At 38.3% G+C, this 27,661-nt stretch overlaps 1 protein-coding gene across 12 annotated transcripts in view; it reads left to right on the plus strand.

Moving 5' to 3' along the window:
* The window catches only part of CUNH8orf34 (chromosome unknown C8orf34 homolog), a 470,016-nt gene that overhangs the window by 75,834 nt on the left and 366,521 nt on the right, over window positions 1-27,661 (plus strand). For all 12 annotated transcript variants that reach the window (XM_052716420.1, XM_052716411.1, XM_052716412.1 and 9 more), the window contains 2 exons: window positions 16,121-16,268; window positions 21,253-21,384. In XM_052716420.1, coding sequence (XP_052572380.1) covers window positions 16,121-16,268; window positions 21,253-21,384 — 280 coding nt within the window. The remainder of the gene's footprint in view (window positions 1-16,120; window positions 16,269-21,252; window positions 21,385-27,661) is intronic.

Genomic DNA, 27,661 nt, shown 5'->3' on the forward strand with positions numbered 1-27,661 from the left:
GTCAGCTTTCCCCTCCTACAAAATGAGTCACAGCGATTGAACTCAGATCATGTGGCTTCCGGCCAATCCTCTTACCTGCTAAGTCATCTTGATGGCCCATCAGATTTATACATCTTAGGTCATTAACATGCCTTGAATTTATTATTCAGTCTTTTCATTTATATTTTAAGTTTAGCATAATATTTTTAAAAACCTATTGGTTTTCTATTTTCTTCAGATTTCTCACTGTTCATGCCAGCATATTTTTATTTTGTAAATGCTGCATTCTTTCCAGTCCCACTTGGTCCCAGTTTTTGTTTTTTGAAATAGCTCTATTTCTTCTTGGCTTAAGTCTTCTCTCCATTTATCCAAGTGTATGATTTTTATGGTGATGGCTTGTTGCCTGTTCATATCTATGAATGAAAGAAAAGGTTGCTCATAGGAAGCTTACCTAAGTTTCTCCCAAGCTAAATGGATTCCCTGAGCTGACCACCCATTTCCTGAGTGGGCTGAGTACGATGGCTGAAGGGAGCATCAGCCACTTTTCCTCACTCAGTGTACAAGTAGAAGCCAAAGCACAAAACCAAGAAGATCGTATCTTGGTGTAGAGTGCTGTCCTCACCCACCCTCCCAGCCTGTGAGACCCACAGCCCAGCATTACCTAAGCTGATTTTTTTCTAGTGAGCTGCTTTGGAGGTGAGTTATTTGGCCTCCCAGCATGAATAAAAGCTCTCACTGATGGCAGTACCTATTAGAGAGGGGCTTAGCTACATAGATGTACACAGTACCATTCTCTAAGGTTCTCTAAGGGACAGATGGCATGCCCTTGGCTTCTGCCTTGTGGGTTAGTGAGAATGTTCTCTGCTTTGCTTGCTCTAGCAGCTTAGGAACCTTTGGTTGCAGAACCTGACAGCTGTCAGCTGTAGCCAACCACACTTTATTCCTTATGCTTCCAGAATTTCCCTCAAACTCCCAGATCATGGACGATACCTTTCATCCTTTCCTATCCTATACTTTCTGTTGTTTGAATAGGACTTTGGGTTCTGAGGGTTGGGCCTGTCACGATGCAAGCTCATTCCATTATATTAAAAGCAAATAAACAAATGAACACAAAGTTCTTGAACTTGTCATGCAGATATTACAGAACCACATTGCCCAGTGAGGAACTGTAGTTTAAGCACAAGATGTTGGATTTTTATCAAATCATTTATCAAAATGTTATGAAAGCACATGTACAGAGTTCAGCACATGCCTCTTATGAGTAGGGGTATTCAGTATCTCTGAGTTAGAACTATATTACCTACAGTTACCAATGCTATCACTATGCTTTTCTTTTTTTTTTTTTCAGTGCTGGGGATAGAGTCTGGGGCCTTGTTCATTCTACTGGGCAGGTGCTCTCTTCCTGGCTTACTCCTAGCCCATCAATGTGCTTTTTCACCTTTTATAACCCATAGGGAATATGTGATGTCAGCACATTGTTAACTTATGTATAAACTGTTTATACCCACGATGGAGCTTTTCTTTTCATGCAGATATAGGATTATATACCTAATCTGTCAGTTTATTTTGGTACATGGTGCTCTGCATAGACAATGTAACTGCTTCTTCAAAGTAAATGTACAAATATAAACATTAATGGAATATTTATTTATTTTCTAGGTCCAGTGGAGCTACTTTTAAGGGATGTGTGTGTGTGTGTGTGTGTGTGTGTGTGTGTGTGTGTGTGTGTTCAAGCTCTAATCTGTGTTTATCCACTCCCTCTTCTGGTTAGGTCTACTTTTGAAATTTGTGTCAAATAAACCACTCTTCCTTTTTCTTCACACAACTTTTTCAGACTCTACACATTAATTTGTGTATCAAGTCAGTTATTTATTTAATGTCTACCTGCTTTGTGGACCATGAGCTCTTTATGCCTTGGACCTCTTGACCAAGTAGGTATGGTTTGTCCTGATATGAGAGGTGACTAGAAACATGTGGTATGGAAGGTGACAAGTGTATAAAGGAGCCCTTTTGTCTGCCTACAGCACTGTGTCATGGAGCTAAAGCTGTAGATAAGGAATAGTTGGGCAATGGTTTGGAATGCAAGGATTGGAGGAACACACACACACACACACACACACACACACACACACACACACACACACACACAGTGTACAGCCAAAGAAAGTTTTAGGAAGGATGTAGAGATAATTTATCTATTGATTCTTTCATTTAGTAGATGTGCCAGGGACCATCCGTTAATCTTGGTAAAGCTGACACAGGCCTGGCTTCATACAGTGGAAGAATGTCGTATGGAACTGTAACTGTCCTATTCTGAAATACCAACATGCCTAACTGCCTGCTCAGGCATATTGGCCTTGTAGAGCTACTTTTTCTTTGGTCTGGCTCCTGAGGCCATGCTTGCTTCTTTGAAGCAATATGTAGCTTGTGTGGCATCTTTTAACCCCATTTCCTCTTCTTTTTTTTTTTTTTTTGGTTTTTCGAGACAGGGTTTCTCTGTGTAGCTTTGCGCCTTTCCTGGGACTCACTTGGTAGCCCAGGCTGGCCTCGAACTCACAGAGATCCGCCGGCCTCTGCCTCCCGAGTGCTGGGATTAAAGGCGTGCGCCACCACCGCCCGGCCCCATTTCCTCTTCTAAGGAACTGCCCTTCCTAACATTCACATGGCTACTAAAGAAGCCATGCTGTATGTTCCCATGGTTCTAATGCTCTAGCACAGGCGTGACTCTAATTGAGCAACTGGTCACTGTATTTCCTCCTTAGGAATCTTCTATGTTGAAACTCACAGAGTTAAGGTCTATTTCTGCCTGTTGACTTGAATGTGTGAGGTCTGTAGGACCTCTATGGCTAGGCAACACCATACCTCTGAAGAATGCTGAGTTTCGAAGATGCCAAGCATTTTGTCAGCATGTAGTGGGAAGAAGAAAGGGAGAGATATGCCCAGGACTTGCTGGAAGTTGTTCTAGGATTCCAGCATTATACTTCCATGTTGCATGGGCTGGTTTTCAAACCACTCTGGAACTCACAACCCAATAAATAAATCCTCATCTTTCCCAAAGCTAAACATTCACCTAGCCAGATAACTCTAAAATAATTTGTCATTCATCTAGTTGGTGATTTGCTGAGAGTGCTTATCACTTAAGTGGAATTCTCTAGCTTCCTCCCAGTAATGTATAGGAGAAATGTTATTGAACATGTGCTGCAGCAAATGTTACCTAGAGCCCTGTGTTGATGGCTGTATGTGTGAGTCCTGGGTCAAGTTCAAGAACACCCTTCCTCCTTTCTACCTCTCTCCCTTCATTATTCCTTCCCTCCTTCCCTCCTCCCTTCCCTTCTTCCCTCTCAATTCTTCCATCTCTTCCTCTGTCTTCAACCTCCCCTACCTCCTTTCTTCCCTCCTTCCCTCTGTCTCCATCTACCAATTCCTCCCTCCCTTCTTCCTTTACCCCACTATCCTTTCTTCCTCCTTCCCTCTTTCCTTTTCTTGTTTCTTCCTCCCTTTCTATAATGGAATATAATATTTTGATTTTAAGAAAGTTACTTAAAACTTCTCTATCCAAATTCCTAAGTAACCAAAAGTATACCTACCTCATAGGGTGTTGTGAACATGAAAAGAAATTATAGCTAAACCACCTGGTGTGATGCCTTGTGGATTTATTTCTTGGTTTCCCTGTGATCTTTACTAAGATGTGTAGTAGAAAGATGGCATTTCACAGACTTTGGGTTTTACTAAGAAATGCAATGTAAAATTTAGCTACCTGCCCAGCAAACTAAAGACTAATTAATTTATGACATTTTCCTTGAAAAATTATTTCCCATTCCTGGCAGCACCCATCTCCCTTCCTGCTTCATTCCTCTCTACTGCAGCCATCTTCATCAGTATCTTCTCCATTCAAATATTTACTTTGTCCCCTCTCCACCAGTAGAGTATAACGTCCATAAGAAGAGGGTGTTTCTTTCCATATCCTGGAAAGAAGGAACCTCAGAGGAAGAACTGCCTCTTACAATATGGCATGACCCGTAGTATGTCTGTGGGAAATATTCTTGATTATTCATTGATATAGGAGAATCCAGACCACTGTGTTGTACTATCCCTAGACAAGTGGGCCCGGGCTGTATAAGAAACGTAGCTGAACATGAAATCTAAAGCAAGTCAGTAAACATCATTCCTCCATGATCTCCTGCCTTCAGTTCTTACTTTGGCTTTCTTCCTTGATGGACTTTGTGAGTCAAATAAACCCTTTAATTCCCAAGTTGCTTTGGGTTGTCTTGTTGAAAGAAAACTATGACAGGTCAGCAATCCCTGAAGTCCATTTGTCTTTATGCTCCCAAACCCCCAGTGATTGGGGTCACAGGCTTGTGCCACCATGCCTGTCTCTCACATGGGTTCTGAATATCCAAGCAGCAAGCCTCTTATTCACTGAGTCATCTCCCTAGGTTTGAGAAGAAAACTCTGGAAACATATAACACTATTACTCATTTTACTTCTCTCTCTCTCTCTCTCTCTCTCTCTCTCTCTCTCTCTCTCTCTCTCTCTCTCTCTCAACAATGTCTAAGGTCTTTAGTTGGTTTTAGAATGGAGGAGCAGGAAATAGAACTCTCTCTACCCCAGAGAGCATATTCTTTTTTTTTTTTTTTTTTTTTTTTTTGGTTTTTCGAGACAGGGTTTCTCTGTGTAGCTTTGCGCCTTTCCTGGAACTCACTTGGTAGTCCAGGCTGGCCTCGAACTCACAGAGATCCGCCTGGCTCTGCCTCCCGAGTGCTGGGATTAAAGGCGTGCGCCACCACCGCCCGGCTGTGAGAGCATATTCTTAAATCCTGAAAAATGTCAACATCCTCTGTAGTTCACTTAGTCTCTAGGCAACCCTTCAAGCCATTATATAATTTCTCAAACAACCATTGATCTTTGATTGAGCACTGAGCTTGTAGAGCTTGTATCTTGGCAAGTAAAACAGCCAGTTATATGATAAAACCAAATCTACTGCTGCATATAGTACTGGCCTTTTCAAACTCATGACTATAGCATAGAGTCAACCTGTTCTTACTGAAGGAAGTGTGTTTCTATAAAAGCTACAGAGAGGAGATTGTCAGGAAGGCACTTGTTCTCCTTTGAGCTGTTACTACCAATGTCTGAAATAGGAATTTATTCCTCACAGTCTTGTAGGTCTTTATCTGTTGGGGACTTTCTGTTCATTCCTTATGCAGCAGAGAATTCCTTTTCCCCTACATCACCTTAACATGTTATTATTTTTTTTTGTCCTAATGCTAGTCATTCTAACAGGATAAATGCAGCCTTGGTGTAATTTTAATTTGGAATTCTATTATAACTAAGGATATGTAATTTTTAACATATTTGTGGCTCTTCACTAATTCATTTGTTTGTATATTGATTGGTTGTTATTCCTTTGACATTTTATTTTTTAGTTCTATATATATTCTGGATATAGATCTACTGTCAGACGGTGTTGTGAAAATTCCTGTGCAGGAGAGAAATAATGCAACATCCTATCATGGTACCCACAACAGACTGAGAAACTATTCCACCAAAGTTCACTTGGGGGAACCAGTAAGATTTGGGGCTTCAGCACAAAGCATAGGTGAGAGGTTACTTATTGAGGTGGGACACTACTCCCCCAATGGACCCACCTGGAAAGCCTTACCCAGCAGGATGAGGGCTTCTCCATAACTTCAGAGATGGAATGTGCCCCCACCCCAAGTCTTCTCTGACTCTGTATACTCTTGCCCCTCTGCTCCCAGGCCTCTTGTAGAGTTGCCAGGTTGTAGGGAGCAACTGGATAATTAGGCAAGACTTTTGTGCCTTACTGAGGCCCTCTATGTAAGTGTATAAACTCTCACGAAGCCCAGATGGAATGACATTTTGCAAGTGAGTATAGCTGAACACCCCATGATGGTGCTGGGCTTGGAGGACAAATGTAGAATTAGCAAAGATTTTTCTCCTATTCTATATGTTGTGTCTTCATCTGCTGTTTGCAGCATTGTGCAGCTTTTTAAAGTTTGATTCAATACTATTTGTCAACTGCTTCTATTTCCCCGGCAGCTGGAGTCCTGTTCAGAAAGTCTTTGCCAAGGCCAATGTCTCAAAATGTTTTTCCCTAGAAATTTCAGTGTCTTGGGTCAAACATTGAGATCTTTGAACACTATTGAGTTGAGTTTTGCACAGGGCAAGAAGTAGAGTTTAAGCTGCAGTTGGGAGATTCTTGTTGTTGCTTCAATTACATTGTTCATCATAGATCAATTTATGCTGCTTCCATACTTTAGGATCAATTGTGGTAGTTCACATGTGTCTAGAAATGTATATATTTCCTCAAGAGCTTCTAATTTACTGGAATATAAATTTTCAAAATGTCTAATATGCTCTGCCTTTCAGTGGTATCTTTCACAATGGTTTTTGGAAAAAAAAATTGTCTTCACCTTTCCATTTCTTTTTTTTTTTTTTTTTTTTTTTTTTTTGGTTTTTCGAGACAGGGTTTCTCTGTGTAGCTTTGCGCCTTTCCTGGAACTCACTTGGTAGCCCAGGCTGGCCTCGAACTCACAGAGATCAGCCTGGCTCTGCCTCCCGAGTGCTGGGATTAAAGGCATGCACCACCACCGCCCGACACCTTTTCATTTCTAAATGTATTAGTCTCTGTGTCTTTTGGTTTGTTTGACTAACGGTTTGGCAATTTGATTGACCTTTGGAAAAATTCAGCTTTTTGTTTCACTGATCGTTTGCATTGCTTTTAGTTTCTATTTCATTAGTTTCAACTATGATCTTTATTTTTTTCTTTCGTCCTACTTATTTTATTTTTTTTCTTTCTACTTATTTTCATTTGGCTTGTTCCCTGCCTTCTAGAACTTGAAGTCCACTTGCATAATTTATTTGATAGCTCTTTGATTATCAATTAGTCATTTATAGCTCTAGACACTCTTCCTTTTAAGGACCGTTTTCACAGTTATCCCACTGGTTCTATATTTTTGTTTTCATTTAATCTTGAGGGAGTTTTAACTTCCTCTCCCAGTGATTTTTTTTTGGTGAAGCCTTTTAAAAAGGCTTCATCTTGTCAAGGAGGGGCATCAAGCTTCCATGGCTTGATCATTTCTTAAACCAAATTCTGAGAGGTCAAATTCATATGGAAATTACTTTGGATTTTCTCCAGAGCATATGAAGTACTCAAGGATAAAACTTAAAAAAATTATACCAGATACCTATGATGGAAAGCTGGAGAAATGAACTGAAGAGTTAACTAAATCGAAGTGTGTAATGGTATTCATGAATTGGAAGGCTTAACATAAGTGTGTCAGCTCCCTAAGTTAATATGTATAACTAAAATAGTCCTATCAAATTCTCTGAAGTTTTTTGTAAATGTAGTCAGAATTGTTTCATAATTTGTATAGAAATGTACTAGAATAGCAAAAACAAGTTTTTGTTTGTTTTTGTTTTGTGAAATAAGCAATATCATCATGCCCATCTTGAAAGTGTAAGATTTTTAGCTAGATGTTGAGGTGATATATTGTGTACCCTAATAAAGCTTTCCTGGGAATCAGAGGACAGAGCCAGCCACTAAATTAGACATAGAGGTCAGACAGTGGTGACACACACCCTTAACCCTATCACTTGGGAGGCAGAGATCCATCTGGATCTCTGTGAGTTCAAGGCCACACTGGGAACAGAGCCAGGTGTGGTGGCACACACCTTTCATCCCAGCACTTGAGATCTCATGTCTTTGCTTTGGAAGCACACATTCCTTTAATCCCAAGAAGTAATATGGCAGGACACAGAAAGGTATATAAGGCGTGAGGAAACAGGAACTCTCTCTTTAGACTGAGGATTTCGTAGAGGTAAGCTAGTGGATGGAGCAGTTCAGCTGAGACCCTCAGGGGTGAGGACTGAGAGGCTTTCAGTCTGAGGATTCATGGAAAGAGAATAGGCTGAGGAGTTGGCGAGGTGAGGTTGGCTGTGGCTTGTTCGGTTTCTCTGATCTTTCAACTTTCATCTCAATATATGGCTCAGAGTTTTTTTATTAATAAGACCGTTTAGTAATTCATGTTACAAGATGTAGTGTTGCATGCCTGTTGTCCCAGCACTCAAGAGGCCGAGGAAGTAAGGGTAAAATGAGTTCCTGGTGAACCTGTATTATACAGAGATCTTAAGACTAGCCTGGGATACATAGGGAGATATTATACAACAGTGTAAGATATGAACAAGGAATCAAATCACTAGTGAAAAAATTGACATACTAGCCATTTGTAGAAAGTAGGGAATGCAAAATTGACGCATAACCAATAATTCAGATAATTTTTGATCAAAGAATAGAAGTGATTTGGTGAAAGAAACATGATCAAATATTTGGCATAGCAATGGTTTCAAAAAATGGAATTCAAATAGGAAAAAAATGAACCTTGACTTTTATACTTGACTCTTAACACTTTATGCAAAATTAACTTCTACTAAGTTATTAAGTTCCATATAAAATATAAGACTGTGAAACTTTGAAAGAGAACAGGGAGGCAAGTATTAAGGACCCAGGTCTTGGTGAAGGTCTATTATAGAGGGATGTAAGGGATGGCCATGAAAGGAACATTGAAGAAACAGGACCTCACAAAAATTGAAAACATCTAACCTACAAGACATCCTTTATGAATGTAAAACCTGAAACTGTGAAAGGGATTAAAATATCCCAAAATCTCCCTGAAGTGTCAATAAATCACAACAGACTTTCTAAACAGATACAAATTTGAACAAATCAATTAGAAAAGCAGACAAAAGATACACATAGAAATTTCCCTGAGGAAGTTGTAAAGATGGCAGATGAACATATTAGAGATCTTCACTGCAATTTAGTCATCAGTGAAATGCAATTAAAACTAGAAAAAGCTATTATTAGAAACAGAGGAATGGCTAGGAATGCCCACATACAGCAAAAGTGAAAATGAAATTGTATTGGCACTTAGAAAATAGTTTGTCAGTTGTTTTTAAATTAAAAGTGATTTTAATATACAACCCAGTGATTTAACCCAGAGAAATATAAATTTTACGCAAATGCTTATAAATAGGTGATTATTATATTATTATAAAAATTACATTTTTCAGTCCTTCAGCAATCATCAATGAATAAGTGAATACACTATGTCACATCTACATCATGAGTAACATTCCTTAATAAAAATAAATAAATGAATTACATGCAATCTCCTTGTATGGACATCAAGAAGGCTATGCTAAATAGAAATGTGTACATCCTTGCCTTATAGATCATCAGTCCAAGGAGGGGGTGCTGGGTATGCACTAGGACATTTTGCCATTATCATTATCATCATTATTATTATTAATTATTATTGTTATTGTTATTATCATCATCATCATCATCATTATGCTAGGAAAAGCACTCTGTTTTGCTGCTATTAAAATAAATAATAAAAGTCTAAAATAATTTTTATCCAATGGAGAAATTTTCTTTTTATGAGAACCTCTATGTAAATCTGCTGCTTCCATTACGGATTCATCTAACTAGTTAATATAAGTTTGGAAACAACTCACTATTTTTATGAGGAATCCATGCTATTCTGGTGCAGAGGTATTTTCAGGATATGGAAAATCCTGCCTAGAACTAAATTGTAAGCTGTGATTCTTACAGGAGGATGATCTCATAGTAAATAGGAAATCTTCAAAGTTTTATACTGAGAGGACATATTTGTGATGCTTTTATGGCCCAGGCTTGTGTGGTTATAGGTGCACCCTGGTTGTTACTGAGTGAAGATTAGGTGATCTGAAAAAAAAAAAAGTATGGAATTAACAAAACCTTGGAAACTTGTGTAGTTATTGGCTGTCTGTGCAATTTTTTTTGTTCAATTCTTTAACACACAGTGAATAAATAAATTCATGTAAAATACTTGCCACCTGTACTTCTCAGGCTTAAGAAGTGACTGATAATTAAATTTTTAAAAATAATTTTGTAATCATATTAGTGCACAGAAAACTTAGCAGTGTACATTTAACCCAGTTTAGTGGTGAGTTCTTTGGCCTTTTCCAGCTTGGCAACGTGAGCTACACATTTAGGAGCTAGATCATTGCCTCCCTAGTGGCGGCCATTTCATTGCATCTGTCATTGTAACTGGTCCTAACAGCTTCCATCAGCTTAGCCAGAGCACCTTTGTCTTCCGAGTTAACCTGTATGAAGGCAACAGTGGTGCATGTCTTCCTGTGGACCAGCTGCCCCAGCCTGGCCTTTCCCTTGATGATGCAGTAGGGGACCTCCTCCCCATCATTCGACACAGGACAGGCAGGAAGACCGCCAGCTCAGTGGGATCTACATTGTGGGCAATCACCACCAGCTGGGCCTTCTTGTTTTCCACCGAGGTGGTGACTGTATTGACCCTCGGTTGAAGGATAGGTGGTCTCTTAGTTGGGACGACTCCTTTGTCAGCCACTTTCTTCTCGGCATGGGCCAGTAGCCTTTGCTTCTTCTCCTGCCTTGTCTCTGGCCTGTACTTGTGGGCAAATGTAAGCAGCTGGTTAGCCATTTGCTGGTCCAGGGCCTGGGAGAACTCATTAACGGCGGGAGCTGCTTTCAGCCACTTATAGAGGATGGCCTTTTACCATGGCTGCCTAATGTACCAGGGCTGTTTAATGAAGCATGTGAGATCTCTTTTGGACTGGATGTCCTGCTCAATGCCAAAGTTCTTAGGCCTTTTCTTAAATAGAAGATTCACTATCTTTTTGGCCTCCTGTTTCTTCACAATGGAGGGGGCCAAGACCACCTTGGCCTTTTATCCTTTTGATTTCTTGCTCAACTGGAGGAGAACTACTGCTATTTATACTACTTTCATTACTGTTGATCTCAGCCTTCTAATTAAATCTGAGTTTTTCACTGGTGAAGAAGTAGGCTTAGGGTTCTGAAACATTCTGAAATGGAAAAAATCTGAGTTCCCAGGTGTCCTGGAAAAAGGTCTGGTAGAAAAACATTAGAGAGATGTCTCTTCCTCTCTCAGCTTGCATGGAGACTAGCATACTGCATTTGACCCCACTTCTGCCAAACTCGAATCTTATAGATCTGCTAGAATGTACAATGAGGCAAGGGAAAACTTCCCAGTATGCACGTTTTCCAGTTTAACAAAAAAGAATTAAGGCAAGCACGGACTATGGTGTAGGTGAGAAAGGCAACTATGGACTATGGAGTGGTGGAACAGGCAAGCATGGACTGCAGGTCAGGCAGATAACACACCATATTCTATTAATATAAAATAATTACATTGAGAAAGCATGCCTGATTGATACTATCTCCATTATTAATCCCTAAGGACAAGCTTTCACAGTACTGGAAGGGGCTATGCAAACTTCCAAGGGAGAGAAGCAGTCAACAATCCTACCCAGCTGTGACACTTATAATCCACAACAATAACCAGCAGGGCAAGATATTCCAGAGAGTGCAATAGTATCACTCATATCCTGTCTGTAACTAGCAGCTGTCTAATTTGCCATAAGTCCTATTTGACAGGAAGAAAATCATGCCTAGTACTGGAAACCTAGCCAAATGCCTGGACTAGTGGTCATGGATATTAGAGGAGACCCTCATCCCACTACTTATTAAACCAGTGTAATTTCTAAGTGCATTCTAAATACTTGTTCTTAAGCCCACAGATAAGTGTACATCTCATGCATCATCAAAGAAACTTCTCCTTGCAACAGAGGGAGACCATTACAGAAAACCGCAACCAATCAAATGCAGGTGGCAAATGTCTTTTGAGAGAGGAAGAGAGAGTCTTCTCCAGAAAATAAAAAAGCATTTAAATTGGTTATCCAATGCCAAGTAGTCAACCCTGAAATCATATACACACATGTAGCACTAAGTGGACTTTAACCAATAACAATTAAATAAAAAGAGGTCATGAATTATGAATTTGAGAGGGATCTAAGGAGAGAACATAGGAAGGGTTGGATGGAGGAAAAAGAAAGAGGAAAATAATATAATTACATTTTAATTAAGAGAAAGAGAACATTATTATCAAAATAAAATCAATGGAAATATATCATTTATAATATAGCAAATACATATTAATAAAAGGATAGTGATTATGATAATAAAATAAGATATATTGTACATATATAGCCTATAAATTTTTTAAAATTGCAATAAACATTAAAATGTTGCATTTTTAAGGGGCATCACTAAGAATTAAATCAGAAAATCAGATGCTATTCTATGTATTTTGGTTATAATCAAGTTAGTAATAATGAATTTTCATGATGGGAGATAAAACGTTGAGCTCCAAGATCAGAGAATGCTGTTGCAGGTCAAGAGAAGCCACCATGGGGATCAAGGTTATTGACCCTGGAGATTTCAGGCTGCAGCACAAGAAGCAGGGGGCTATTAATTGTGTGCCAGCAGCTGCTGCAGTTCTCAGGCATTTTTGCAGGCTTTTCCATCCAAACCTGCAGTGGAGTTTTCCAGATTCTCTGGGAAGCTGCTGTGAGCCTCCCATGTGCCCTCATTTCTGCCTACAATCATTTCTATAGAACAGTTTCTTCTGCTTCTCTCTGCTCTCCAAGTCCTCTACAAATTCCTCATTAGGAAACCCTAACGGAGATCAATGAAGGAGCGAGATCTGAGAAGCAGTTCCCACCCCAGCGGTCTATACATAGCTTAAAGCACTTTGCAAATGCTTTTTGCTCATCATCTTTTTAGTCTCCATGGCAACTGTATGATGTAGACATTATTATCATTAACATTTAGTGGATGGAGAATTGCATGGCAAGGTGATGAAGCACCTTACCCAGACTTATACAGCCAGTAAATACAAGAGTGATTCAGAAGAGCGGTTTCAAAGCCTGGGTGCTGAATCGTGACTGTTTTCTGTGTCTTCTGTTGAATGCTGTTTATACAGCAAATTCTCGCTATTAGTAATTATGAATTCAATTATGGACAAGTGTGCAAGTATGTGTCCTAGCCTGTGAGTGAAAACATGGTTCCAAGTAAATTAGTATCTGCATGTTGTCAATCCCCAGGTCCTTAGCATAAAATATCCACAAATATTTGGTTTTGGGGCAGGATGGTATTGCCTCCTCAGTTTTGCTTTTTATTTATAAATACACAAACCAGAATCTCACAGGGACTTTCATGCCAGGAATCTTAGATTAATGATAAAGATTGTAGATCATTTCCTGAAGGTATTCGGCCCTAGAGTTGAGATTAGATTGGCATAATGTTCTCAAATACTTTCCCTTTGTGCTGAATGAGCCCTGGGAACCATCCAGCAATCAGTTCCCACTTGTAACTTGACTTTCTACCACACAGCTGTATCTCAACTCCCAAATCTATTAGCTCCTCAGTTATATTTATGTGTCTCTACAACCCGATGGTTGAAAGAGGCTGATGTCCTATTACCAGGAGCTCCTTTGAAAATCTAAGGATTTAAATGCTCCTATCTAGAAAATGAATTTCTGCAAATTCCAGTTCTCAAGCTCATTCTAGTACAAAATGTCTGGATACATTGAGAGGCCAGACAACACTTTTCTTGTGATCAGAATCATCTGAGTTTAGACTTGTGACCCAGCAACATACTGTACCAAACCTGTAGTTGGCATTTCCTTGGGGCTGTCAACCAGCTCCCAAATAAAGACATAGAGACTTGTTAATTATGAATGTTTGGCCTTAGCTTAGGCTTGTCCCACTAGCTCTTTTAATTTAATTTAACCTTTTTTAAAATTCATCCATGCTTTGTCTCCAGATTTTTTTAACCTTTATTTCATTCTGTATGTCCTGCTTTCCTGCTTCCTCTGTATCTGGCTGGCTGGCTGGCCCCTGGCATGTCCCTGGTGTCTCTTTTTCTTTCTCCTCTGAGCCTAAATTCCTCCTCCTTATTTTCCCTTCCTGGAAGTTTTGTCTATATCTCCTCCCTCACTATTGGCCATTCAGCTTTTTATTAGACCAATCAGGTATCTTAGGGAGGCAAGGTAAAACAGCAACATGTTTTTACATAATTAAACAAATATAACACATCTCTGCATCATTAAACAAATGTTCTGCAACTGAAAGCATTAGCTGTTTTAATTGCTTATGTCTGAAATTCTTTTGTGCCTTTAACCTTATATACTTATTAGTGGATTAAAATATATCCCCAGAATGACTAGATTCATCCTATTTTTAAAATAGAGGCTATTTGAGTTCATCTGTATAATCCATTTTTCTATAGAGAATAAGAAATACTTCAGTTTCTTTTCAAAGAACAAAAATATAAAAATTTTCCATCTGATTTGAAAGATAAAATTGTAAAAACAAAATCACATGGTATCTCTCAGGGTCACAACAGAGTTACTGTGGCCCTGGGCCATTTTATCTGATCTAATTTTGCTTTATGTTAGTGCCCAGGATTTCTGTGACAAGATCAACTTTGCTGGTCCTTTCATTCCCTCTTCTCTCCATTGTCTAGTGATCTTTGAAATGAAAAGGAGTTCAAAGAGAATACTGCAATCTTGTCTGGATAAGAAATTGAAATGTTTTGAGCTGTGTTATATTACATTGATGTGTAATTGACCACTGCACTGCTTTGTGAATACTAGGAGAGGGATGACCTATTCAGTTATACTAATAAAGCCTTTTCAGTGGTAGCGATGCCCACTCCTTTCTCCCCAACTTTCTGCATATAGAAAGTATTTCCTAGGCAAATACTTTGCATCACAGTGTATTCATGACACAAACTGTCTTGATCTTTTGTTTTCTGGCTTTAGTTTAGAGATGCTCTGAATTATTTGAATTGTGTCTCGAGCAGCAACAAGGGATCTTGCCATCTACAAAATCTATATTGTCTGTGCTTAGATACTACACACATGCCTTGCCCCATCCCAATTCCTTCTCCATTTAGCCTCAAACCTTGGGTCAGTAGCCCTAAGGATGGGATGAAATTCTTACTCTCTGTCTTCCCAGAGTGACTTTGGTTAAAACCCATCCCTTCATTTCACCATGACTGTTGTCTGCCTTGGGCGGGAAGCCCTGACAGGGTTCTGAATACAAAATAATACAGACTTATAAAGGCTTAGGGGAAGCCTCTCAGACTATGTCACTAAAGGCAAACTGATGACCAGTAAGTCTGCTAACCATCTGAGGAAGAGCATTAAAGAAGAAGAAACAGGCCAGCATCCTCAGCCACAAAAACAAACAAACAAACAAACAAACAAAACAAAACATCAAAAAACCAAAACCAAAACCAGAACTGGAATGGGAAGCTGCTGGTCCCTTCTTTCCTAAGTAACCCTCACATCTAACTTTCCTGACCTACTCAGTAGAACAATTGCCACTTACAGAAAAGAAGTTCAAATGACAACTGGCATACTAAGATAGAACAGGCACGATGAGATGTGACTGGCAGGAATGTAAGGAGGCATGCCAGTTCACAAACCCAATTACAGGGCACAAAACACCATCCTCGTCCTCATGTGTGGCAGTTGTTGATGTCTGGATGCCATAAGTGACCACAAATTGGAGATTGCCCTTTTCTCTTCCTGACTGAATAGATAGAACACAAAGACATGATCCTTGTGCAGATTTTAGCCCAATTTAAGGTTAGTGTGACTAAAAATTAAAGAGTCTGTTCTGTGGGTAGAGATCATCATTGGAAGAGAGGGGAAGGTGACGGGGGAGGGGGGGAGAGTGAGACAGGGGAGAGAATTTTTGTAAAAATCAATTCTATATTGTTTGGAGATTATGTAAGGCTTATGTGACTTTGTGCCTGCTCATCCAGTTCTTTAATTCCCAATGTTCTTTGAGGATTTCAAAGGGAAATTATATTAACACATCAAGAAAGGTACATTGTCTATTTTAGCTAAAGCTTGGTTCCTAATGAGATCCCTTGAAACACTAATCCCAGATTTAAAATTTAGAAACCATACTTGAACAAAAAGAATTTAGATAAAATTTCTAGTATGGTTTAGGCTGTGTTTTGGTTGTGTAACACAGTTGGCTTGTTTATCTGTACTTTATTGTCCTCAGGGTGAGGACAGTTACTAACTTGTACATTCTTGGAAAAATTCTGAGAGAGTTTTAATTAGTTGCTATGTGTGAAGAGTTGGTGTAGTGCCAAACAATGATAAATGCTCAGGTAGTCTTTCTTCTTATTAGATGTAAATGTGTGTCTTGTTCTATCTTTAGGAATTAATGACCAAGCTAATAACTGAGACACCTGACCAGCCAATCCCATTTCTCATTGACCATCTTCAGTCTAAACAAGGGAGCCGAGGGCAACTGCAAAGAACTTTGTCTGGGTCAGCAGCTCTCTGGGCAGAAAGTGAAACATCAGGTAATTGGGGAAAAAGAAGAAACTATGACTATATATGTTAATTTGAGAGACATCTGATACAGTGGTTCTCAACCTGTGGGTTGAGACCCTTTTGGAGGTTGGATGACCCTTTTACAGGGGTTGCCTAAGACCATCAGAAAACACAGATATTTACATTACATCTCATAACAGTAGCAAAATTAATTATGAATTAGCAACAAAAATAATTTTGTGGTTGGAGTCACCACAATATAAGGAAATGTATTAAAGGGTCACAACATCAGGAAGGTTGAGAACCACTAATCTATGAGAAAAGTTTCATAAGTATTTTTAATTATAATATGATAAACCTAAAAATTTCAGGTATTCTGTGATTAGTTTCATGTTTTCATATAAAATAGTATTGAATTTGAATACATTATAATGTACTATGCTTCTACAAGTGAAAATCAGAGTATTTCATTTAATAGAAAGATTCTGATTTGCATGAAAATGTTTCATTCTGTGTGGATTCAAAGTAATTATTCTGAACTTGTGTTTCTTTTTATTAACAACTTGATTGGAAGAATACAGCTTATCTGCTCAGGAAAGTAATAAGACAGTCTCTACAAGGTTACTTTTGCTTTTCTCAAAACTGATTACTCTTTATTTCTTCCATGACTAATATTATCCTGTGTAGTAAATTTAACTTAAGAACTAGTTGAGCACTGGGGAGCTCTGATCATTGGGAAACCAGCCTTCCAAGTCTCCAGTAGCCTCCTTTCACCACTAAATCGGGGAAAACACTAATTTGGGGATAGATGTGACTTCAATTTTCCTACACTCTGGTCTTTGGGTTTGCAATTTGCTTTCAGATCCCAATCTTTCCATGCCTTGGGTTAGTCTGTTTACATCAACTTGACACAACACAGAGGCATTTTAGAAAAGGGAACCATTTGAGAAAATGCCCCCATAAGATTTGCCTATGGGCAGGCCTGTGGTGCTTTTTCCTGATTGATTGGTCCAGCTCACTGTGTGCAGTGCTACCCCAGGGCTGACGGTTTGTGGTTCTATAAGAAAACAGGTTGAGCAACATGAAGATCAAGCCAATAAGCAGCATTCCTCCATGGTTTCTGCTATAGTTCCTACCTCTGGGTTCTTGTCCTGCCCTCAGTAATTGAGTGCTACTGGAAGTGTAAGATGAAAGGGAGCCTTTCCTTCTGAATTCCCTGCTGGTCATGCTGTTCTAGTGTTACAATAGAAACCCAAACTAAGACCTGTCTGTTTCATGAGTCACCAACTCTTTGCCTAATTCCCATGGGATTGGACTGACTCTAGATGATTTCCTGGGATGGTACCATGATGCCTTTTTTCTCCTCATACTCTGTGGAATCTCAAGAAAGGATTTTGCCTTTCTCTTGCTGTGTTATCATATCAATACCTTCCTGATGTTCTCACAAGTCTACAGTAAAGAGGGCAGAAAATGAATAATCTCTGAAGAAAGTGGATATTGCTAGTGATGATATCTCCACCAAAGTTATCTTCATGAGACAGGAAACTAGAACATGAATCTTGCTGTACAAAACAGAGAATTCTTGTATCTACCTTATTTATTTATTTTTGGACTCACTTCCTTAGGTTTATAAGTTAGATGAGTTGATTGGCAAAGGTTTTCTTTTTTTTAGGTGCTAAAATGGTACCCACCTTGTGGTAAAAGCTCATATGGCCATCTTTGAAGCTCTAGAAGTTCATGAGAGCCTAAATTTTATAAATAATTTCATTTAAGGGGGCAGTTGTATATTAAACTCTGAATTATTTATCAATAAAAATTTACCATTCAATGTCCATGTCCAGAAGCCTGTGTTTGGATTAGTCAGCTCTGTATAGATTCATAAGACAATCAAACTGTTGGCTGGGTTGCATCCTCATCTGGACACTGAGCTTGAGAAGAACATGTTTCCAAAACCGTTTGGCTTGTTGGCAAATAACCTCTCCACAGCATATGCTGAGTTCCTGATTTCCCTTCTGGCTTTCAGCCCATGTTTCTTCTTAGTTGCTAGATACAAGTAGCATTCACTGCCACATGACTCTTACCATGTGACAGGTTATTTTCTCCAATTCAAGAAGTCTGCCCAAATGGGATTTCCATGATGTAGTGATTACAATGTAATTGTGACATTATCATCTCAACACTTTTGCTATATTGTATTTGACAGAAGCAAATCAATGGTCTCATCTTCATTCAAGAAGAGGAAATAATGTAGGTCATGATTAATCATTACTTTGTTATCATCCCAGGTTTCTTAGAATTCTAATTCTCACAAGAGTTTGTTGACTTTTCTTAGAAAGGAAAGGGAGTATATTATTATAGCTACTGGTTTACTAACTTAAGTAATAGTATAAATGCTCATTTAATAGGTCAAGATGAAGCATGAGACTAAATTTCCAATGAGAAATAGAGGCTGAATTCCTGTTGGTGAATTTGAGTTTTTGTGGAACATCTTAGTAAGCAATACTAGCAATTATTTGAATGTGAGTCTGAATCTCTGGGCTGGGTCAAAACAGGAGACTCCAAAATGGGACTCATCCAGTATCAAAGCAAAAACCATACAATCCACAGGAATGAAAGAATGGAGAATATGTGCTAAATTGTAAGTCAAGTAAGGAATGTTCTGGAAGATGATTAGTGTAAGACTATTCTGTGTGCTTTAAATTTTGCTGTTTCTTAAGAAGTAAAATTCCTTGTTAAAAAAAAAGAGTTGGAGATTAGATAAGAAAAGTAAGCGACCGTAATCTTGATAATTTACCAGGAGAGAATAGAGACAGATTATGAAAAAGAAAATTAAAGTTTGTTTAAACAACTCTGGGGCAAAACTGAGTTGAAGACATGAACTAGTCATTATTAAAACTTTTGGAAACCACGAGCAATGTGTTCTCCAGCAGAACCTCAAAATTTGAAGAGCCAGAGGAGAAGGTGGCACACAAATTTATGGAAAGTTGGGGGTATTGATGAACAAGTTGTACAAGCAACTAAACACAAAGCCTGGTATGGAAGATAACGATGGTGTTTGAGAACAGACTTGTCCAGAGAAACCCAGTCAGAGATAAAAACACCTATAACAGATCGATGTAGTGCAAGAATCACAGGGTTCTAGCTATGCCAAGAGATGGTGATATTTGACATCAAGTCTTCTAAGGTAGAGTTGTTCTGGAGAATGAGAAGACCCATCACAGAGCCTGAGTTTGGGGTGTCTAAAGCATCAGAGAAGTGAAGGTATGAAGAACTGAAGCAAGAATGTCTGAAGCCTGCAGTTTATAGAAGTTTAAAGAGGTCACCAGTGTTTCACTCATGTTGTCAGAAGGACAAGATAGACTGTAGCCATGTCTGCAATACTGCTGTGGGGAAAGCAGAGGCTAATAGTGAGGTGTGATGAGTGGTGTTTCCCACAAGGGAGAAGGGCACTTCATTTGTGGAGGCCTCCCGTTACACAAGCACCTGGAAACTAGGAGCCTCGAGCCTTCACAGCGTGTGTGTGTGTGTGTGTGTGTGTGTGTGTGTGTGTGTGTGTGTGACATTGGGATGGGGTGAAACCCTCTATTACAGGAAGCTGCAAAGAAACATTTTTATGTGAAAAGATGATATATACATTAAGATATGAAGTGAGGATTTGAAAATGGAGCAGTGCTTGTTTATGTGAAGTGTAAGGTCCACAGAAGAGGGGAAAATATTTCAGGGGGAAGATGTGGAAAGAGAAGGAGAACAATCAGTTATTGGATGTTAATAGAAACAAAGAATGGTTATTTGGATGGTGGTTAATGATTTTCTCTTAAGCCATGCTTGTGATTTTGTGTTATTTTGGTCTTCTAATCAATTACAGAATGTCTCAAGGACAGAGACAAAATATTTTCCAGAATATCTGAAGTTGTCCTATTGTTCGGTTTCAATACATCCAGCAACTCAGTGTTCTCACTTATGCATTGCTTAATAGTGTGAAGGAAGATCTTATTTTTGTTTCATTTTTGCAATGAAAATCAATTCCTTTTGTACAATAATTACACGCACACACACACACACACACTTGATGTTCAAAACTGTAGCTGAGATATTTTCTATGATTCTTCAAGAAGATCATTTTTGTGCAAACTGAGTTTCCTCTAAGAGACACCATTTCCCCCTTTCATTTGACATTGCTCTTCTCATTTTGTGGCCTCTGCTCTGGAGCTTTATTGAGTGAAGTGGGCTCTGTATGCCCCCGATTCAATTTTCAGCACTATCAGTGTTCCTTTTCCAGCACAGAATACAAATTTAATGTGGTATTGCATTTTAGTTTTCTGTCAGCACTTAAAAAAATCACAAAACCTCCTTTTAAATAGAGTTCTATGTACAATTGTGTTTTAATCACAGCTTGCTCAGCAACTCTTCCCTATGATTTTGTTTTGTTTCATAAAATTATTTTACTTATATTGGAAAGTCAGGTTCTGACATTTAACAGCTGTAAGATTATAATATTCCTTGGTGTCTTAAAAATTCTATTCTTTAATTAAATATGTGTCATCAGTGCTTTCCAGAATGATAGTTTTCTAGTGATTCAAACTTAAATGTGGAGTGTTTTTTCTAGTTTCAGGTATGTCAGCGGATAATAGAGGCAGAGTTTTCCTTGCCCTTTCATCAGATAGCTTGAAATGAAACTCTGGGATTCTAAAATAAAACAAAACAGAAAACATCAAAAGGACAAATCTTTACTGCTGAAATTCTCGTATCAATCAAATCGTGTGTCTGCTACACTACTGAGTGAATTTCTGCCCCTCATATTTACTCAACCAACTAGATAGGAAAGATATCCTGGCTATTTTCCTAATACGACTTTTGTACAGAAGCATAAAATGAAGTAATCCATAAAATCCGATATTTTACTGAACTTAACTCTGCTCAGTAGACGTTTAAATATATATATAATATATGATGCTCCATTTCATGACCAAGATTTTGTTCATCCTTATTACTTTTATTTATTTGTTTTAACAGAACCAAAAGGAACAAGAAGGGATTTCAGAAGCTATGATAAACCTTGGCAGTTGAATGCAAAGAAGCCTAAAAAATCAAAAAGCGACCTTGCTGTATCTAATATTTCTCCTCCATCACCAGACTCAAAATCATGTAAGTTTGCTACTTAAATGTTACTAAATTTGCAAGTCTTTGTACTTTGGAAGTAAAGAAAAGTTATCAATTGAACTGAAACTTTTTATCTGTTTTTGGCTCTGTTAATCCTAATGAATCCATGTTCATTCCAGCATTTACATTGAGCTTCATGCATGCAAATCTACTTACTCATTTGTACCTTTCATATGTGCAACTGACTGAGATCTTTTCTGATATTTTGTTGTAAGACTGGGAGCTACATGGAATAGATCTTCTGGCCTGTTGCAACAATAAACCTCCTATGAAGCAGCTCAAACTTTTAAAAAAGCAAATCAAATCTTTAGAGCAGAAGGGAAAAGGATTTGCATTCCTGAATATTGAACCCAAACTTAAAATAATGTTCATCTGACTTCCCTTAGGCCTTCCTCTTTGTTATTCTGGCTTACTCTCCATGGCCCTTCTTTGTCCTACCATCATAGACATGCCTCAGTATCTGCTGCCTGGGTCGCTACTGGATTTTTCCAATGCTCCATCATGCCACATGCATTGGAGCATGCTAAGCACCTCAGGCTTATACCAAACCCCAATAAATCTTGGATGACAAGAGAGCTTGAATGTTGTTCTTACACACTAGTTCCCCGTACTTATCAAAGTGTGGGTGCTTGGTTTTAATCACAAGAGAAAGGAGTAAGTTTAAAATATTTTTTTAATGTTTAGGAAGGCACTGCATGCTAACTGGAAATTGAATGTGGGTAATTTGTGAAGGAGACTGAAATGAACTCTACATTTCACCTACATAACATTACTCACTAAAACCTGCACAGAGCTTTAGTGAAGAATGTATGGAATACTAACTTTAAACATCCAGCAGATCCTAATTTTAATGAAATTGTCCAGCTTCAACAGTTCTGTATATAAATTAAATCACAACCATTCTTAATGTACACATTTAATATTTGCACAGCTTAACCATATGACCATAACACTAAGATAGTCACTTATTCAATCATAAAGTACAAAGTAGAAAAACATGATGAAAGAAAAAAGATTGAGACAACAAATGAATTGTGTCAAGCCTCCCACTCCATCACCAATGAGCTCTGTCTCCTTCTCTGTTATCTGAAGTTACGACTATAGACTTGAGAATCACTTATCTCTGAGGGGACATGCCTGAAGCCATACACCTGCAGGCTCTGTGCTCTCAACCAGACACTGTCCAGCCACAGGATGGCTGCTGGCACAGTGAGCTTCTCATTAGGTTTTCTTCTGCCTGGGTAATTTATTTACAGTGTCTAGTCATAGCAGAATATTGGCAAGAAGCTTTTAATGACAATGAAATAACAAACCATCTCCCCTGGAATGTGTAGAGATATTGCATATGACAATAAAAATACAGTGAATTTAAGACCTACATGGACACACATTACCAAAATTACTACATTTTGAAGCAGTTGTTGAAGATGTGTATTTCAGTCTCTGAAGAATGATTAAAAATAGTACAAAATAGACAAAAGTTAGTAAATTTATCAAAATCAGAAATAAAATTATCTTCCCAAAACTATAGAAAAGTGATAATAGTTACAAATACAAGCAAAGAAAATGGGACTGGTGAATAAGTAGGTAAGGGTGCTTGCCACCAGAGCCTGATGACCTGAGTTTGAACCCCAGAACTTACATATAACAAAGGGAAAAACAGTTCCTGCAATGTGTCCTCCATTCTCCACACTTACGCTATGGCATGAATGTACAACCTTGTACAGTAAATGAATGGATATAAAAACTACAAAGAATAGATTACAAAAAGGGAAAACAAAACGTCACGGTAGGGGCTCCGGCCCAAATGTCAATAATTACACTAAACAAGTGGACTTGGCATTGCAATTGAAAAGCAAATACTATCAGGCTGGATATAAAAGGGTATATGTTAAAAGCAAACAAACCAAAAGAAGCATGCAGACACAAGTTTTAAATACAAAACATAAAGAAGCCTCTATTGCTAAAGTAATAATTGACAAAGTAGAATTTGAGGTGAAGACCAGGACCAAAAAAAGAGATTATCCCATAGCAATATCTCATATCAAAATGATCGAACCAAGACAACATAATTCACTGGTATAAATATAACTCATGTAGAGTTCTTGCTTGGTATGCACACAAGTCCTTACGTTTAATCCCCAGTACCAGAAAGAGAGAGGAAAGGAGAGAGGGAGAGGAGGAGAGAGGGAGAGGGAGAGGGAGAGGGAGAGGGGGAGGGGGAGGGGGAGGGGGAGGGGGAGGGGGAGAGGGAGAGGGAGAGGAGAGAGAGAGAGAGAGAGAGAGAGAGAGAGAGAGAGAGAGAGAGAGAGAGAGAGAGAGAGAGAGAATTAAAATATATATCCAGGAACTACAACATACAGCCAAGAGCAAAGTTCCCAGGCATATGATGGGAAATTTCCAATGCTAAACATATGCTCAGTATAGAGAACAGAAAATAAATAGGGATACAGGAATTTGAACACCACAACCAAGTACTTTGAGTTAATTAACACTTATAGAATATTGTGCCAAATAAAGGTAGAGTATATAATTTTGCCTTCCAGAAGGAATGTTCAGAAAGATAAACGACTTGTCATGCCATATAACAATTTAAAATTGAAGTTGCACATGTATAAATAACTCATAAGGACAAAATCTTGAAGAAATTAGACACATTTTGATCTATAAATAGTATAAATTTATAGGCAAAAACTAAAGTAATAATGCTTAGGAAGAAATTTCTAGCTTTATTGTAAAAATCTTTAATAAAAAAGCATAAAATTAGTGATCTCAGCATTCATCTTTGAAAAGTAAATAGTGATTGAAACCAAGAATATGTTGAGAGAAAATGATTAAAAGAAATTGAATAGAAGGAAGAAGCAAAGTGCTAGAGAGGCCCACAGAAATCCACAAAGATGCCCCCACAATAGACTGCTGACAATGGTCGAGAGACAGCCCGAACTGACCTACTCTGGTGATGGGATGGCCAAACACCCTAATTGTCGTGGCTAGAAACCCCATCCAATGACTGAGGGAACTGGATGCAGAGATCCACGACTAGGCCCCGGATGGAGCTCCGGGAGTCCAATTGGCGAGAGAGAGGAGGGTTTATATGAGCGAGAATTGTTGAGACCAAGGTTGGATAAAGCACAGGGACAAATAGCCAAACGAATGGAAACACATGAACTATGAACCAATGGCTGAGGGGTCACCAACTGGATCAGGCCCTCTGAATGGGTGAGACAGTTGATTGGCTTGATCTGTTTGGGAGGCATCCAGGCAGTGGGACCGGGTCCTGTGCTCATTGCATGAGTTGGTTGTTTGAAACCTGGGGCTTATGCAGGGACGCTTGGCTAGGCCTGGGAGGAGGGGACTGGACCTGCCTGGACTGAGTCTGCCAGGTTGATCTCAATCCTTGGGGGAGTCTTGGCCCTGGAGGAGATGGGAATGGGGGCTGGGCTGGGGGGAAGGAGAGGGGGACAGGAGGGGGGAGAACAAGGGAATCCGTGGCTGATATGTAGAATTAAATTATATTGTAAAATAAAATATAGACCCAGAAAAAAAAGAAATTGAATAGAAAAAGGAAAATAGGAAAAAAATACATATAACAGTTGATTATTTGAAAAGATATTTTAAAAAATATCTGTGAAGACCTATCAAATATAAACTACTGAAAGACTAAGCACTAACACATATGATAAAAATATTAAAAGACTTTTTAGAAAATAATTTGTGTGACGTATGCCAATAGAACTGACAATGCATATGGAAGACAGAAATTCCTAGAAAGACATATTCTAAAATTGATTGAGGAAAAACAGAAATATTTAAATTTCTTCTATCAATGGAAGAAATTGAATTAATCTAGCAATTTACCACACAAAGAGCCTGAAGCCAAAATGGCTTCACTAGAGAACAAAACATTTGCCAGGTCAAGGAAATTGCGCTGCACAAAACTATTATAGAAAACAGAGGAACGTGATGGTTCCTGTTTCAGCTCATTTCAGAGATCTTGACACTATTGCTAAAGCAGGATAAGGACACCTGTATTAGTGACTTGTCCTGTGGCTGTGACAAAATACCTCATAAAAGCAACTAAAGGAGAAAGATTTAATTTTGGCTCACAGTTCATCATGTGATGGAAGTAATGGCTGCGGGAACATGATGTAGCTGGTCATCAAGCATCCAGAGAAGGGTGCAGGGAGCGATGGATGCTTGTGCTCTGCTAGCTCTTCTTTTGAAGTCAAGAACTCCAGCCTAACAAATGGTACCACTCACACTTGGGGTGTTCCTACCTTAATTAACCTAATCTAGGTGCCCTGCAGACATTCCCAGAGGCCTGTCTTCTCAGTGAGTATAGATCGCATCAAATTGACATTAACTGCACCAACACTCCATCTAGAAAAGTAGAATATTCTTCAAGACCACAAACACTGTGTTGACTGCTTTTATCATTGCTATTTCAAAAGACTTGATATAATAACCTAAATGAGGAAGGGTTAATTGTAACTCCTGAATACAGAGGAGCTACTCCATCACTGTGTGAAGGGCATGATGGAGCAGGGTAGTTCACATCGTGTCAGACAAGAGTCAGAGACAAACAATATGGAAAGCCACAGAACAAGATGTCACCTTCAAGTCTTGCCTCAGTGACCTTGCTTCTCCTGATGCATCCAACCTTGTACTTTTAACCTACCTCTCAATAATACTGCCATGTTTTGATTCCTTTAGGAATTAGTCTATTCAGTCTCTGTAAATGCAATCTATCACACACAATCCAGGGTAATGTCTTATAATCTCCTTTGTAATTGTATTTATCAATTATAAATTGATGAAATTGACCATTACAGGCACTAATACTTTTACCCAATATTGCAACATTGGTATAGAAGTGAAACAAAAGAGTAATAAGTTGCTATATTTGTTTCATCCAAGAAATTCAATGTTTATGTAATATGCCAAAATTAATTTGTGTCATTCACTTTAAACTAAAAATGAGCAGATTAAGAAAAAAATTATAAGTCTCTTCAACAGAGGAAGGAAAACATTTGGAAAAATGCAGCTGTTATGATCAAAACTACCATTAAAATAATAATAAAGGAGCATGTTCTTGGCCTAAGAAAGGGAAAAATAAAAATCTTTCACCCAATATTATATTCTTCATCATAATAATGAGTATCTTTCCTTTGTAACTGAAATAGGTGTTTCAACTTCTGTTCAACAAGTGTTTATAACATTCATTACAGTGGATGTCACAAGCAATGAAATCAGACAATAAAAAGTTCACAACTGCAGATAAGCTTGTGAAATATAATTCACGGACTTCATCATTGTAAAGGTGAAGAATGTATACAAATTTACAATAAAAACACAAAGATTAGCTTGAAAATTTAGCAAAGCCATCAGATAAAAAGTTAAACTAAAAACATCAGTTGTACTTACATAACAACAATGTAGCTAGGATAATATCTTAAAATAACATTTACAAAAGTAGTAAAAAACACTGAATATTTAGGGATAAATTTGATGGGAGATGTGCACATTGTTTATAGAGAAAATTATGGGATATTTCTGAGAGAAAAAGTAAATCAATTGGGTAAATATACCCTGTTCATGTTGTATATTGAGAAAATGCCAGTATTCTAATTTGTGCCAGAATTTAAACATAATTCCTATCCAAATATCCAATAAGCATTACTCTAGAAATTGAAGTAATTATTTTAAAAGTTATGCTTATCAAGATAATTTGATGTTGTGGAAATGGTGGACAAATAAAAGAAGTCAGTACAACAAAGAGTTCCAGAATGGACATCTATAGGGTTACAGAACAAAACAGGAAAATTTTCTTCAACATTGGACATCATCAAGGAAAATCAAATGAAGCAGAACTGAACCTTATCTTGGTTATCATCAAGGAGGAGGAAATCCTTTCCAGAGCTTCAAGTTTCTATAGATGATACTGCATACCAAACCACTACAAGTGACTTTTATTTCTGTGTGAAAATTTAAGGAAAGTGTAATAATACTTGAACACACAACTCAACAGCATTTTAATACAATCACAGTATTTATCCCACATCATCTCTCTAATGAAGTGTTTTCAGCACTCCCAAAGTTAATACTGTACCCACTAAGTGGCCATTCGACAGTCCTGGCTCCCACCAGTCCCTGGCTACCTGCTGTTTGTCTCTGTGGATTTATCTGCTGTAATAATAGGAGAAGAATCCTCCAAGTGTGACCTTTTGTGGGAGCTTGTTTCATTTAGCAAGCTCTTGATTCT

This window comes from Peromyscus californicus, unplaced genomic scaffold, assembly GCF_007827085.1.
Source record: "Peromyscus californicus insignis strain IS unplaced genomic scaffold, ASM782708v3 Scaffold_5__1_contigs__length_169319896, whole genome shotgun sequence".
NCBI lineage: Eukaryota > Metazoa > Chordata > Mammalia > Rodentia > Cricetidae > Peromyscus > Peromyscus californicus.